The 13293-nt window shown below is 45.7% G+C and overlaps 1 protein-coding gene across 7 annotated transcripts in view; it reads right to left on the reverse strand.

The window, feature by feature from the left end:
* rnf38 (ring finger protein 38) overlaps positions 1-9567 on the reverse strand; it is a 59834-nt gene extending 50267 nt beyond the window's left edge. For 2 of the 7 annotated variants that reach the window (XM_090209986.1, XM_090209982.1), the window contains exons 1-2: positions 9120-9548; positions 7652-8339 (exon numbers count right to left, since the gene is read on the reverse strand). In XM_090209986.1, coding sequence (XP_090066112.1) covers positions 7652-8339; positions 9120-9122 — 691 coding nt within the window. In that variant the 5' untranslated portion in view covers positions 9123-9548. Of the gene's footprint in view, positions 1-7651; positions 8340-9119 lie in introns of all 7 variants that reach the window. The other 5 variants (XM_090209987.1, XM_090209988.1, XM_090209989.1 and 2 more) reach the window with 4 other exon arrangements.
* Positions 9568-13293: the final 3726 nt, after the last annotated feature.

Raw genomic sequence — 13293 nt, forward strand, 5'->3', positions numbered from 1 at the left:
ATGCACATCCTGCTACATACACACAGGAACTTGTGACTTGGCAGTGTGTGTGTCTGTGTGTCTGTGTGTGTGTGTAGGTGTAGGTGTATGTGTGTAGGTGTAGGTGTAGGTGTGTGTGTGTGTAGGTGTGTGTGTAGGTGTATATGTGTGTGTGTGTGTGTGTGTGTAGGTGTGTGTGTAGGTGTGTAGGTGTGTGTAGGTGTATATGTGTGTGTGTGTTTCAGTCAGTCATCCACCTCTCCAGATCGAAATCCATTTGGACAGAAATGGCCATTCCAACAATCAATTTACGCAATTCTGCCACAGATATTGAGCTACTGTTTAACCACAGACCTAGGATCAGCTTCTCTCCCCCAACCATTACTTTAACCATTAGATACTAATTTAAATCACAGACCTAGGATCAGCTTCTCTCCCCCAACCATTACATACTAATTTAACCACAGACCTAGGATCAGCTTCTCTCCCCCAACCGTTACTTTAACCATTAGATACTAACTTAACCACAGACCTAGGATCAGCTTCTCTCCCCCAACCGTTACATTAACCATTAGATACTAATTTAACCACAGATCTAGGATCAGCTTCTCTCCCCCAACCGTTACTTTAACCATTAGATACTAATTTAACCACAGACCTAGGATCAGCTTCTCTCCCCCAACCATTAGATACTAATTTAACCACAGACCTAGGATCAGCTTCTCTCCCCCAACCGTTACTTTAACCATTAGATACTAATTTAACCACAGATCTAGGATCAGCTTCTCTCCCCCAACCGTTACTTTAACCATTAGATACTAATTTAACCACAGACCTAGGATCAGCTTCTCTCCCCCAACCATTAGATACTAATTTAACCACAGACCTAGGATCAGCTTCTCTCCCCCAACCGTTACTTTAACCATTAGATACTAATTTAACCACAGATCTAGGATCAGCTTCTCTCCCCCAACCGTTACTTTAACCATTAGATACTAATTTAACCACAGACCTAGGATCAGCTTCTCTCCCCCAACCATTAGATACTAATTTAACCACAGACCTAGGATCAGCTTCTCTCCCCCAACCGTTACATTAACCATTAGATACTAATTTAACCACAGACCTAGGATCAGCTTCTCTCCCCCAACCGTTACTTTAACCATTAGATACTAATTTAACCACAGACCTAGGATCAGCTTCTCTCCCCCAACCGTTACTTTAACCATTAGATACTAATTTAACCACAGACCTAGGATCAGCTTCTCTCCCCCAACCGTTACTTTAACCATTAGATACTAATTTAACCACAGACCTAGGATCAGCTTCTCTCCCCCAACCGTTACTTTAACCATTAGATACTAATTTAACCACAGACCTAGGATCAGCTTCTCTCCCCCAACCGTTACTTTAACCATTAGATACTAATTTAACCACAGACCTAGGATCAGCTTCTCTCCCCCAACCGTTACTTTAACCATTAGATACTAATTTAACCAGACCTAGGATCAGCTTCTCTCCCCCAACCGTTACTTCAACCATTAGATACTAATTTAATCACAGACCTAGGATCAGCTTCTCTCCCCCAACCGTTACTTTAACCATTAGATACTAATTTAACCACAGACCTAGGATCAGCTTCTCTCCCCCAACCGTTACATTAACCATTAGATACTAATTTAACCACAGACCTAGGATCAGCTTCTCTCCCCCAACCGTTACTTTAACCATTAGATACTAATTTAACCACAGACCTAGGATCAGCTTCTCTCCCCCAACCGTTACTTTAACCATTAGATACTAATTTAAACCACAGACCTAGGATCAGCTTCTCTCCCCCAACCGTTACTTTAACCATTAGATACTAATTTAATCACAGACCTAGGATCAGCTTCTCTCCCCCAACCGTTACTTTAACCATTAGATACTAATTTAACCACAGACCTAGGATCAGCTTCTCTCCCCCAACCATTAGATACTAATTTAACCACAGACCTAGGATCAGCTTCTCTCCCCCAACCGTTACTTTAACCATTAGATACTAATTTAACCACAGACCTAGGATCAGCTTCTCTCCCCCAACCATTAGATACTAATTTAACCACAGACCTAGGATCAGCTTCTCTCCCCCAACCGTTACTTTAACCATTAGATACTAATTTAACCACAGACCTAGGATCAGCTTCTCTCCCCCAACCGTTACTTTAACCATTAGATACTAATTTAACCACAGACCTAGGATCAGCTTCTCTCCCCCAACCGTTACTTTAACCATTAGATACTAATTTAACCACAGACCTAGGATCAGCTTCTCTCCCCCAACCGTTACTTTAACCATTAGATACTAACTTAACCACAGACCTAGGATCAGCTTCTCTCCCCCAACCGTTACTTTAACCATTAGATACTAATTTAAATCACAGACCTAGGATCAGCTTCTCTCCCCCAACCGTTACATTAACCATTAGATACTAATTTAACCACAGACCTAGGATCAGCTTCTCTCCCCCAACCGTTACTTTAACCATTAGATACTAATTTAACCACAGACCTAGGATCAGCTTCTCTCCCCCAACCGTTACTTTAACCATTAGATACTAATTGTTTCTATGATCAACGTAATACATCTGATGGCCATGCAGAATCGTCACAAGGAATCCCTCGTCTTTCATTGGACGATCGTTTACCTTGTGTGGCTGTCAGCCCAGCGGCGTTCCCTGGGTACTTTATTGAAGCAAAAAAATGTTTTTTTATTTTATTTTTTAAACTTGGACTTTTAATATAAAACAAAATGGTTTTAAACACAGATGTTTTGATTGTTCAGATATCTGAAAGCTAATCTGACTCCTGCGTGTGTGTGTGTGTGTAGGTGTGTGTTTCAGTCAGTCAGGAGTGGAGGTGGGAAACAGACAGAGGATCTTCAAGGAGGAGAGTAGAGGAGAGAGGGATCAATAGCCCTCATCCCTAGTGCAGGTTATACTAACTTAACCACGGATCAGCTTTTTCCTCCCCAAACCCAACCATTAGATACTAACTTAACCACAGATCTAGGATCAACTGGCACCTCCCCCAATCTAACCATTAGATACTAACTTAACCACAGATCTAGGATCAGCTGGCACCTCCCCAAACCAAAGGGGGATGAAACACCAAACTGACAGTACTGGTGGTGAGGATGAAGCTTATTGGCATGATGACGCTAGAGACTGCTCTCATCTGTCTGCCTCTCTCCTCCATCCCCCCTATCCCTACTGTCACCATGTCTCTCTCCTCCATCCCCCCTATCCCTACTGTCATCATGTCTCTCCCGCACCTCTCCTCCATCCCCCCTATCCCTAATGTCATCGTGTCTCTCGCACTCTCCCCCACCTCTCTCCTCTCCTCCATCCCCCCTATCCCTACTGTCATCGTGTCTCTCCCTCTCCTCCATCCCCCCTATCCCTACTGTCATCATGTCTCGCTCTCCTCTCCATCCCCCTATCATGTCTCTCCCACTCTCCTCCATCCCCCCTATCCCTACTATCATCATGTCTCTCCCACTCTCCTCCATCCCCCCTATCCCTACTATCATCATGTCTCTCCCTCTCTCTCCTCCACCCCCATGTTCTTTCTCCTCTTGTCCAGAGTGCTCTCTCTCTCTCTCTCTCAGGCCTGTCTGTGTATGTTGTCCTCCCCACACAAAGCTGATTGTGAATCCCTGGTAGCGCTACACTGTGTGTGTGTGTGTGTGTGTGTGTTAAACTCAGAGCAGCTCGTACTGACATCCACTCTCCCAGACAGGTATTTCCAGTCCCAGCGTACCATTCGCTGTTGCTCAGCAGACACACACACACACACCCGAATACAGCTGCAACGTCAAACATAAAACACTCAAACACACTCGGCATCATTTCATCACTTAATACTTGCAGAATGAGCTAGTGTGTGTGTGTGTGTGTGTGTGTGTGTGTGTGTGCTGGGGAGTTCACTGTAAAGTCTAGAGGGAGAGACTCTCCACAGGTCCTGTTCACTATGGAGCAGAAAGTCTATACAGTGAAACAGTGTTTTCTGGTTCAGTACACGGGCCACTGTTAGGTTGGGGTTAGGGTTAGGGGTCAGGGGTCAGTACACGGGCCACTGTTAGGTTAGGGGTTAGGGGTCAGTACACGGGCCACTGTTAGGTTAGGGGTTAGGGGTCAGGGGTTAGGGGTCAGTACACAGGCCACTGGGTGAAAGTTTATTTATATTTTACATACACCCTTCCATATAGCCTAGTTACTATGGCAACCGTCAAACAATGCCCCCCCCTACCAATCCGGCTAGAATTAATTTACCTTTATTTAACGAGGCGAGTCAGTTAAGAACAAATCCTGATTTACAATGACGGCCTACCGCAGCCGACGTTGGGACAATTGTATGGGACGGCCGGTTGTGATACAGCCTGGAATCGAACCAGGGTCTGTAGTGACACCTCTAGCAGGGAGATGCAGTGTCTTAGACCGCTGAAACAGGGTCCCTAGTGACACCACTAGCAGGGAGATACAGTGCCTTGGGTCGTTGTGATACAGCCTGGAATCGAACCAGGGTCTGTAGAGACACCTCTAGCAGGGAGATGCAGTGCCTTATACCGTTGTGATACAGCCTGGATTCGAACCAGCGTCTGTAGTGACACCACTAGCAGGGAGATACAGTGCCTTAGACCGCTGAACCAGGGTCTGTAGTGACACCTCTAGCAGGGAGATGCGGTGCCTTAGACCGTTGTGATACAGCCTGGAATCGAACCAGCGTCTGTAGTGAAAAATTGTCGACAAAATATCATTTTATATTGTGACAGAAACCAACTAGACTTCACCGAGTAGTAGGCCTGTAACCTCCAGGAAGAACACCACGGTACTGTGTGGTGGTAGTGCTGGAGTGGATGTCGTTCCAGAACCTGTGGATTCTGTCACCTGATCAACTGCAATGGAACACAACAACTTGTCTGGATATTGACCTGTATTTAGACGAGAGAAGAAAGAAGGGGAGATTCATCCGTCCCGTTTTTCTCCATTCAATATGGCCTATAGCCGTCATCTTCATCCTGAGTTAATAAGTGACTGCGCTTGTTGAATTCCGTTTCAGTTGAGCTAAGTTTGGAACTGAACACAACGTTGCATTCTGTTTGTTTTTTGTTTTTTTACTAGGGTTGCATTTATTAGTACATACCGCACAAAGAAACAAACATTTTGCAACTGAAACAAGCTATTCTTATTGGACCAGTTCAGGTTACTCCCTCTCCGTTCAAGTCTGTTTTATTCCGTTGGGTGCCTAATGAACATGACCCATGTCGGAATGCTGCATTTTGTTATTGTAGCAGGATCTCACTGTTTTTAACTCTGGTAGCACAGCGGTCTGAGGCACTGCATCTCCCTGCTAGAGGTGTCACTACAGACCCTGGTTCAGCGGTCTGAGGCACTGCATCTCCCTGCTAGAGGTGTCACTACAGACCCTGGTTCAGCGGTCTGAGGCACTGCATCTCCCTGCTAGAGGTGTCACTACAGACCCTGGTTCAGCGGTCTGAGGCACTGCATCTCCCTGCTAGAGGTGTCACTACAGACCCTGGTTCAGCGGTCTGAGGCACTGCATCTCCCTGCTAGAGGTGTCACTACAGACCCTGGTTCAGCGGTCTGAGGCACTGCATCTCCCTGCTAGAGGTGTCACTACAGACCCTGGTTCAGCGGTCTGAGGCACTGCATCTCCCTGCTAGAGGTGTCACTACAGACCCTGGTTCAGCGGTCCTAGACACTGCATCTCCCTGCTAGAGGTGTCACTACAGACCCTGGTTCAGCGGTCTGAGGCACTGCATCTCCCTGCTAGAGGTGTCACTACAGACCCTGGTTCAGCGGTCTGAGGCACTGCATCTCCCTGCTAGAGGTGTCACTACAGACCCTGGTTCAGCGGTCTGAGGCACTGCATCTCCCTGCTAGAGGTGTCACTACAGACCCTGGTTCAGCGGTCTGAGGCACTGCATCTCCCTGCTAGAGGTGTCACTACAGACCCTGGTTCAGCGGTCTGAGGCACTGCATCTCCCTGCTAGAGGCGTCACTACAGACCCTGGTTCAGCGGTCTGAGGCACTGCATCTCCCTGCTAGAGGTGTCACAACAGACCCTGGTTCAGCGGTCTAAGGTACTGTGTCTCCCTGCTAGAGGTGTCACTACAGACCCTGGTTCAGCGGTCTGAGGCACTGCATCTCCCTGCTAGAGGTGTCACTACAGACCCTGGTTCAGCGGTCCTAGACACTGCATCTCCATGCTAGAGGTGTCACTACAGACCCTGGTTCAGCGGTCTGAGGCACTGCATCTCCCTGCTAGAGGTGTCACTACAGACCCTGGTTCAATTCCAGGCTGTATCACAGCGGTCTAAGGCACTGCATCTCCCTGCTAGAGGTGTCACTACAGACCCTGGTTCAGCGGTCTAAGGCACTGCATCTCCCTGCTAGAGGTGTCACTACAGACCCTGGTTCAGCGGTCTAAGGCACTGCATCTCCCTGCTAGAGGTGTCACTACAGACCCTGGTTCAATTCCAGGCTGTATCACAGCGGTCTAAGGCACTGCATCTCTGTACTAGAGGCATCACTACAGACACCCTGGTTTGATTCCAGGCTGTATCACAACGGGCCGTGACTGGGAGTCCCATAGTGCTGCCCACAATTGGCCCAGCGTCGTCCGGGTTAGGCCACCTTTGTAAAATATGACTTTGTTCTTAACTGACTTGCCTAGTTAAATAAAAAGGTTCAAATTAAAGAACATTTTACATACGGGTGGAGCGGGGAATGGAGCCCACAACCCTGGCATTGTCAGCTCTACGCTCTACCAACTGAGCCATACAGGACCACAGTCGCCCGACGGCCTAGGCACAGTCGCCCGACGGCCTAGGCACAGTCGCCCGACGGCCTAGGCACAGTCGCCCGACGGCCTAGGCACAGTCGCCCGACGGCCTAGGCACAGTCGCCCGACGGCCTAGGCACAGTCGCCCGACGGCCTAGGCACAGTCGCCCGACGGCACGGCCTAGACACAGTCGCCCGACGGCCTACACACAGTCACCTAACAGCCTACACAGTCATCTAAAGGCCTAGACACAGTAGAGAGAGGAACAGGCGGAGAGAGAGAGAGAGAGAGACAGACAGACAGACTAGAGTTCATCTCAGTGCATCTTGGCAGCATCATGCACAAAGCTAAATGTAGTGTGTGTGTGGTGTGTTACAGACTGCTTGTTCCATGTAACTACTATGTAATAAACCATCTAGCTGCAGCTCTGTGGCAGCACATAACAGCGTCTACTTAATTAGAATAGAACTAATGTGCAGTCACACACACACACACACACATTACCATGCCAACACGATATAGCTGCCTGCCTAGCCCCTCCCCCCCCTGCTCTCCCTTTCAGAAGCTGTTCCTTAGTGCATTAAACCAGATCGAGTTCTCTGTCTCTCCTCACTGCCCCTCTCTTTCTCTGCCTGGCTATTCTCTGACACACACTGTTGTGTGCCATCACAGAAACACACACATTTCCTCTGTCTCCGGGACACTAGAGGCTACAACAGAGCAGATTCTCTAGCTGGTCGGGTCAAGGATAGTCGACACACAAGACACTAGACAAGAACCCAGAAATGAGAGCACTGCTGAGGAAGGAAGGGAGAGAATGCTTACCTGCGGGTGAGATGCGATGTGCTCCAGGCGGTCCCGACTGCCTCTGAGCGCCGGGGGAGACGTTAGATCCCGGGGCTCGTATGCTGTGCTGCTCCGTGTGGTGGCTGTGAGCTCCAAGGGGTGAGCAACCAGAGTTGTGCTGCTGTTGATGATGTTGCTGCTGGCTGTGGTGATGGTGGTGATGGTGGTTAGGTCCATTTCCCCCGTTGGCATTAATCCCAGGGCCGGTCGCACCATACTGCTGGTAGAATCCAGACCGAGAACGCGATCGAGTCCTGGGCGGCTCCATGGCCATTTGATAGGGGTGGTGATGGAAGAAAGATGAGGCGAGGGGGGAGGACGTGGGAGGGGATTGCGGAGGAGAACCGTTGGAGTTGGACGAACGAAGCGGCAGAAATCCCCTAGCGCCGCTGGTCTGACTATAGCTGGCTACTAGTCCTCCCCTGCCCCCCTCGGCGCCCCCGTATTCTGTTCGCTCCTGCGACTCGGCTACTGCCCCCGCAACGTCACATAAATTACCCCCTTTTGGTACAGGCTCCGGGGTGGAGGGCAGTCGGGAGAAAATACAGGGTTCCTGAGTCGTCAGTTGACCCGTGGCTGCGATTGGCATTTCCTTTTGGTGGTTTCCTCGTTTTCTTTTCTGTCGTTCTCTGTATTCCCCGGTTTCCTCACCAGAAAATCTTTCTTTCTAAAATAAAATAAAAATACAACTTTGGAACATACAGCTGATGACTGTTTAGAAAAAGTAAACGTTAGCAAACTAATCAGCCTAAAACAACAACCGGGTTTAAAAGGCTTCTCATTGAAAGCTGTTGTTTATAACTACGTAGCTTTCAAATGTCAAACTATTTTGTGACATAGCTTTGTTTACGCTTTCAGGAAACTCCCAACCCTGTCTCATGGATCACACAGAAATAAAAACTGAGCTCGTCCCTTTTCACAGAAACATTTATCCAACTCTCAACTTTCACTTTATACATATATATATTTTGTTTTAATTGGTAAACTACAGCGGTTCAATGTTTCCTATGAATAGACTAACTTAGTTTATTCAGCTAGCTAACTGGGTACAGTATACTTCCGTGAAAACCGCCCAGGGCACCGTATCCTGTAACGCCATGGCTAACTAGCATGCTAACTTACAACAACACACGGTTTAGCACCGATACTCGGTTACGACAAACTACCAGTAGTAACAAAGTACACAGATCATTCGTGGCCCTGCCTAACGTTGTGTAAAGTTTTTTTTGTGGGGGTTAGTTTTGATAGTTTGAGTGAGTACGTCGTTAACTTATTCAGACAGTTAGCTAGAATAGTTAGCCAACTAATAGCATATTAGCCAACGAACCAACCCTTCCTCCCACAGAGAGAAAACCAAGCTAACTAGTCACCCATGTCCTCAATTTCCTTTAAAAACGTCCCTGGTTACCAGTGTGTTAAACAAAAACAAAATAGCGTATAAACTTACCATGAGCAGCTCATGTCAGCTAGTTAAATTTAAAGCTAGTACTGAATTTAAATCAATTTAGTTAGTTCCCGTCAGTCCCAACGGAGAGAAAGCGTTTTCCAACCGGAGAAGCCCGGTCACGGCCAGAAGGAATAGAGCTTGACTGAATGAAAAGTGTCGAATCTCAAATATCAAAGAAAAAAAAAAAACCCACACAAAATAGATTTAATTCGAGCTAAAAGTGGGATTTCACCTCTTCGTTCGGCGTTGACAAAACACCCGTTTGTTCCCAAGATACCATGTTTTCTTAATCACTTACCTTTAAATACACGCTACGGTCTCTACTGTTTTCCCGAACTGCGACCAGTCGGTAATATTTTTGATCCGTGTGTGTTTATGGACGGTGGCGTGTAATCGCTCGATGTCAACGTGAAATGTGACGAACCGTCAAAAGCAGAAGTCGGATTTCACCCAGGCCGGACTAATCAATAGCAGAATTGTATTTATTTATTATTTTCGATATTTAAACCCCCGAAAATCATCTGGGTACCGTGGGTCGTCAATGGATTTATATTGCAATTATTTTTGGGGATTACTGTGAAGGGAATCGTTTCAATAAAAAAAATGTCCTATAACTTTCTCAAGGCTAAATTGTGTGTTTGAGTCCGATCGTTGCTTGATTGGTTTTGCCTGGTAAAATCAAACGAAATCTTCCATGCACTAGCGAGACTATAAGGGGCATTTAAATGATTTATTTACATGTAGCCTGCTAGCTAATGCAGCTACTTAACCGGTATTTTTGTATGCCTGTTTATAAAAGTAGACTTTTTGTTGTTGTTGAGAATACAGGAACTATTGGGGAAACAACCAATATTAGCGCTGTTAAGGATTTGAAAATTACAAACTACATGACCAAAAGTATGTGGACGCCTACTCGTCGAACATCTCATTCCAAAATCATGGGTATTAATATGGAGTGTGTCCCCCTTTGCTGCTATAACAGCCTCCACTCTTCTGGGAAGGCTTTCCACTAGATGTTGGAACATTGCTGCTATAACAGCCTCCACTCTTCTGGGAAGGCTTTCCACTAGATGTTGGAACATTGCTGTGGGGACTTGCTTCCATTCAGTCACAAGAGCATTGGCGAGGTTGGGCACTGATGTTGGGCGATTAGGCCTGGCTTGCATTCAGTGTTCCAATTCATCCCAAAGGTGTTTGATGGGTTTGAGCTCAGGACTCTGTGCAGACCTGTCAAGTTCTTCCACACCGATCTCGACAAACCATTTCTATATGGACCTCACTTTGTGTACAGGGGCATTGTCATGCTGAAACAGGAAAGGGACTTCCCCAAACTGTTGCCACAAAGTTGGAAGCACAGAATCTTCTAGAATGTCATTGTTATGCTGTAGCCTTAAGATTTCCCTTCACTGGAACTAAGGGGCCCGAACCATGAAAAACAGCCCCAGACAATTATTCCTACTCCACCAAACTTTACAGTTGGCACTCTGCATGTAACTACTATTTCATTTAGTGGTGAAGCGTGATCCATCACTCCAGAGAACGCATTTCCACTGCTCCAGAGTCCATTGGCGGCAAACTGTACACCACGCATGGTGATTTTAGGCTTGTGTGCTGCTGCTCAGCCATGGAAAACCATTTCATGACACTCCCGATGGACAGTTCTTGTGCTGACGTTGCTTCCAGAGGCAGTTTGGAACTCGTTAGTGAGTGTTAAAACCGAGGACAGAAGATTTTTACACGCTGCGCGCTTCAGCACTCGCCAGTCCCATTCTGTGAGCTTGTGTGTCCTACCACTTCGCACTGAGCCGTTGTTGCTCCTAGACATTTTTACTTCACAATAACAGCACTTACAGTTGACCAGGGCAGCTCTACCAGGGCAGCTCTACCAGGGCAGCTCTAGCAGGGCAGCTCTACCAGGGCAGCTCTAGCAGGGCAGTTCTACCAGGGCAGGTCTACCAGGGCAGCTCTAGCAGGGCAGCTCTAGCAGGGCAGCTCTACCAGACAACTCTACCAGGGCAGCTCTAGCAGGGCATCTCTACCAGTGCAGCTCTACCAGGGCAGCTCTACCAGGGCAGCTCTACCAGTGCAGCTCTACCAGGGCAGCTCTACCATGGCAGCTCTACCAGGGCAGCTCTAGCAGGGCAGCTCTACCAGGGCAGCTCTACCAGGGCAGCTCTAGCAGGGCAGCTCTACCAGGGCAGCTCTACCAGGGCAGCTCTAGCAGGGCAGCTCTACCAGGGCAGCTCTACCAGGGCAGCTCTAGCAGGGCAGCTCTACCATGGCAGCTCTACCAGGGCAGCTCTAACAGGGCAGCTCTACCAGGGCAGCTCTACCAGGGCAGTTCTACCAGGGCAGCTCTAGCAGGGCAGCTCTACCAGGGCAGCTCTACCAGGGCAGAACTTTTATGAAATGAATTGTTGGAAAGGTGGCATGCTATAACGGTGCCACGTTGAAAGTCGCTGAGCTCTTCATAAATATTTTCTCTTTCTTGAACTGCTTGTAAGTAAGCATTTCACTGTAAGGTCTTGTTGTATTCGGCGCCTGTGACTAATACAGTTTCATTTGATTTGATTTGATTGATTGTATTATTCATTACTTATACAGAAACGTAAACATTTCAATAAAGACTTTTCAGGACAGCAGTAATTATACTCACATTACACAGCAGTAATTATACTCACATTACACAGCAGTAATTATACTCACATTACACAGCAGTAATTATACTCACATTACACAGCAGTAATTATACTCACATTACACAGCAGTAATTATACTCACATTACACAGCAGTAATTATACTCACATTACACAGCAGTAATTATACTCACATTACACAGCAGTAATTATACTCACATTACACAGCAGTAATTATACTCACATTACACAGCAGTAATTATACTCATATTACACAGCAGTAATTATACTCACATTACACAGCAGTAATAATACTCACATTACACAGCAGTAATTATACTCACATTACACAGCAGTAATTATACTCACATTACACAGCAGTAATTATACTCATATTACACAGCAGTAATTATACTCACATTACACAGCAGTAATTATACTCACATTACACAGCAGTAATTATACTCACATTACACAGCAGTAATTATACTCACATTACACAGCAGTAATTATACTCACATTACACAGCAGTAATTATACTCACATTACACAGCAGTAATTATACTCACATTACACAGCAGTAATTATACTCATATTACACAGCAGTAATTATACTCACATTACACAGCAGTAATTATACTCACATTACACAGCAGTAATTATACTCACATTACACAGCAGTAATTATACTCACATTACACAGCAGTAATTATACTCACATTACACAGCAGTAATTATACTCACATTACACAGCAGTAATTATACTCACATTACACAGCAGTAATTATACTCATATTACACAGCAGTAATTATACTCACATTACACAGCAGTAATTATACTCATATTACACAGCAGTAATTATACTCACATTACACAGCAGTAATTATACTCACATTACACAGCAGTAATTATACTCATATTACACAGCAGTAATTATACTCATATTACACAGCAGTAATTATACTCACATTACACAGCAGTAATTATACTCACATTACACAGCAGTAATTATACTCACATTACACAGCAGTAATTATACTCACATTACACAGCAGTAATTATACTCACATTACACAGCAGTAATTATACTCACATTACACAGCAGTAATTATACTCACATTACACAGCAGTAATTATACTCACATTACACAGCAGTAATTATACTCACATTACACAGCAGTAATTATACTCACATTACACAGCAGTAATTATACTCATATTACACAGCAGTAATTATACTCACATTACACAGCAGTAATTATACTCACATTACACAGCAGTAATTATACTCACATTACACAGCAGTAATTATACTCACATTACACAGCAGTAATTATACTCACATTACACAGCAGTAATTATACTCACATTACACAGCAGTAATTATACTCACATTACACAGCAGTAATTATACTCATATTACACAGCAGAAAAGCATCAGCAGATTATGTTTGGGTGAAATTATCACCAACTACACCCTTATTCTTCATGAGAGGCAGGCTGCCTCTTAAAAATGGCACCCTATTACAATGGCCA

The sequence above is a fragment of the Oncorhynchus mykiss genome, chromosome 19 (genome assembly GCF_057628025.1).
Source record: "Oncorhynchus mykiss isolate SJ-2025 chromosome 19, ASM5762802v1, whole genome shotgun sequence".
NCBI lineage: Eukaryota > Metazoa > Chordata > Actinopteri > Salmoniformes > Salmonidae > Oncorhynchus > Oncorhynchus mykiss.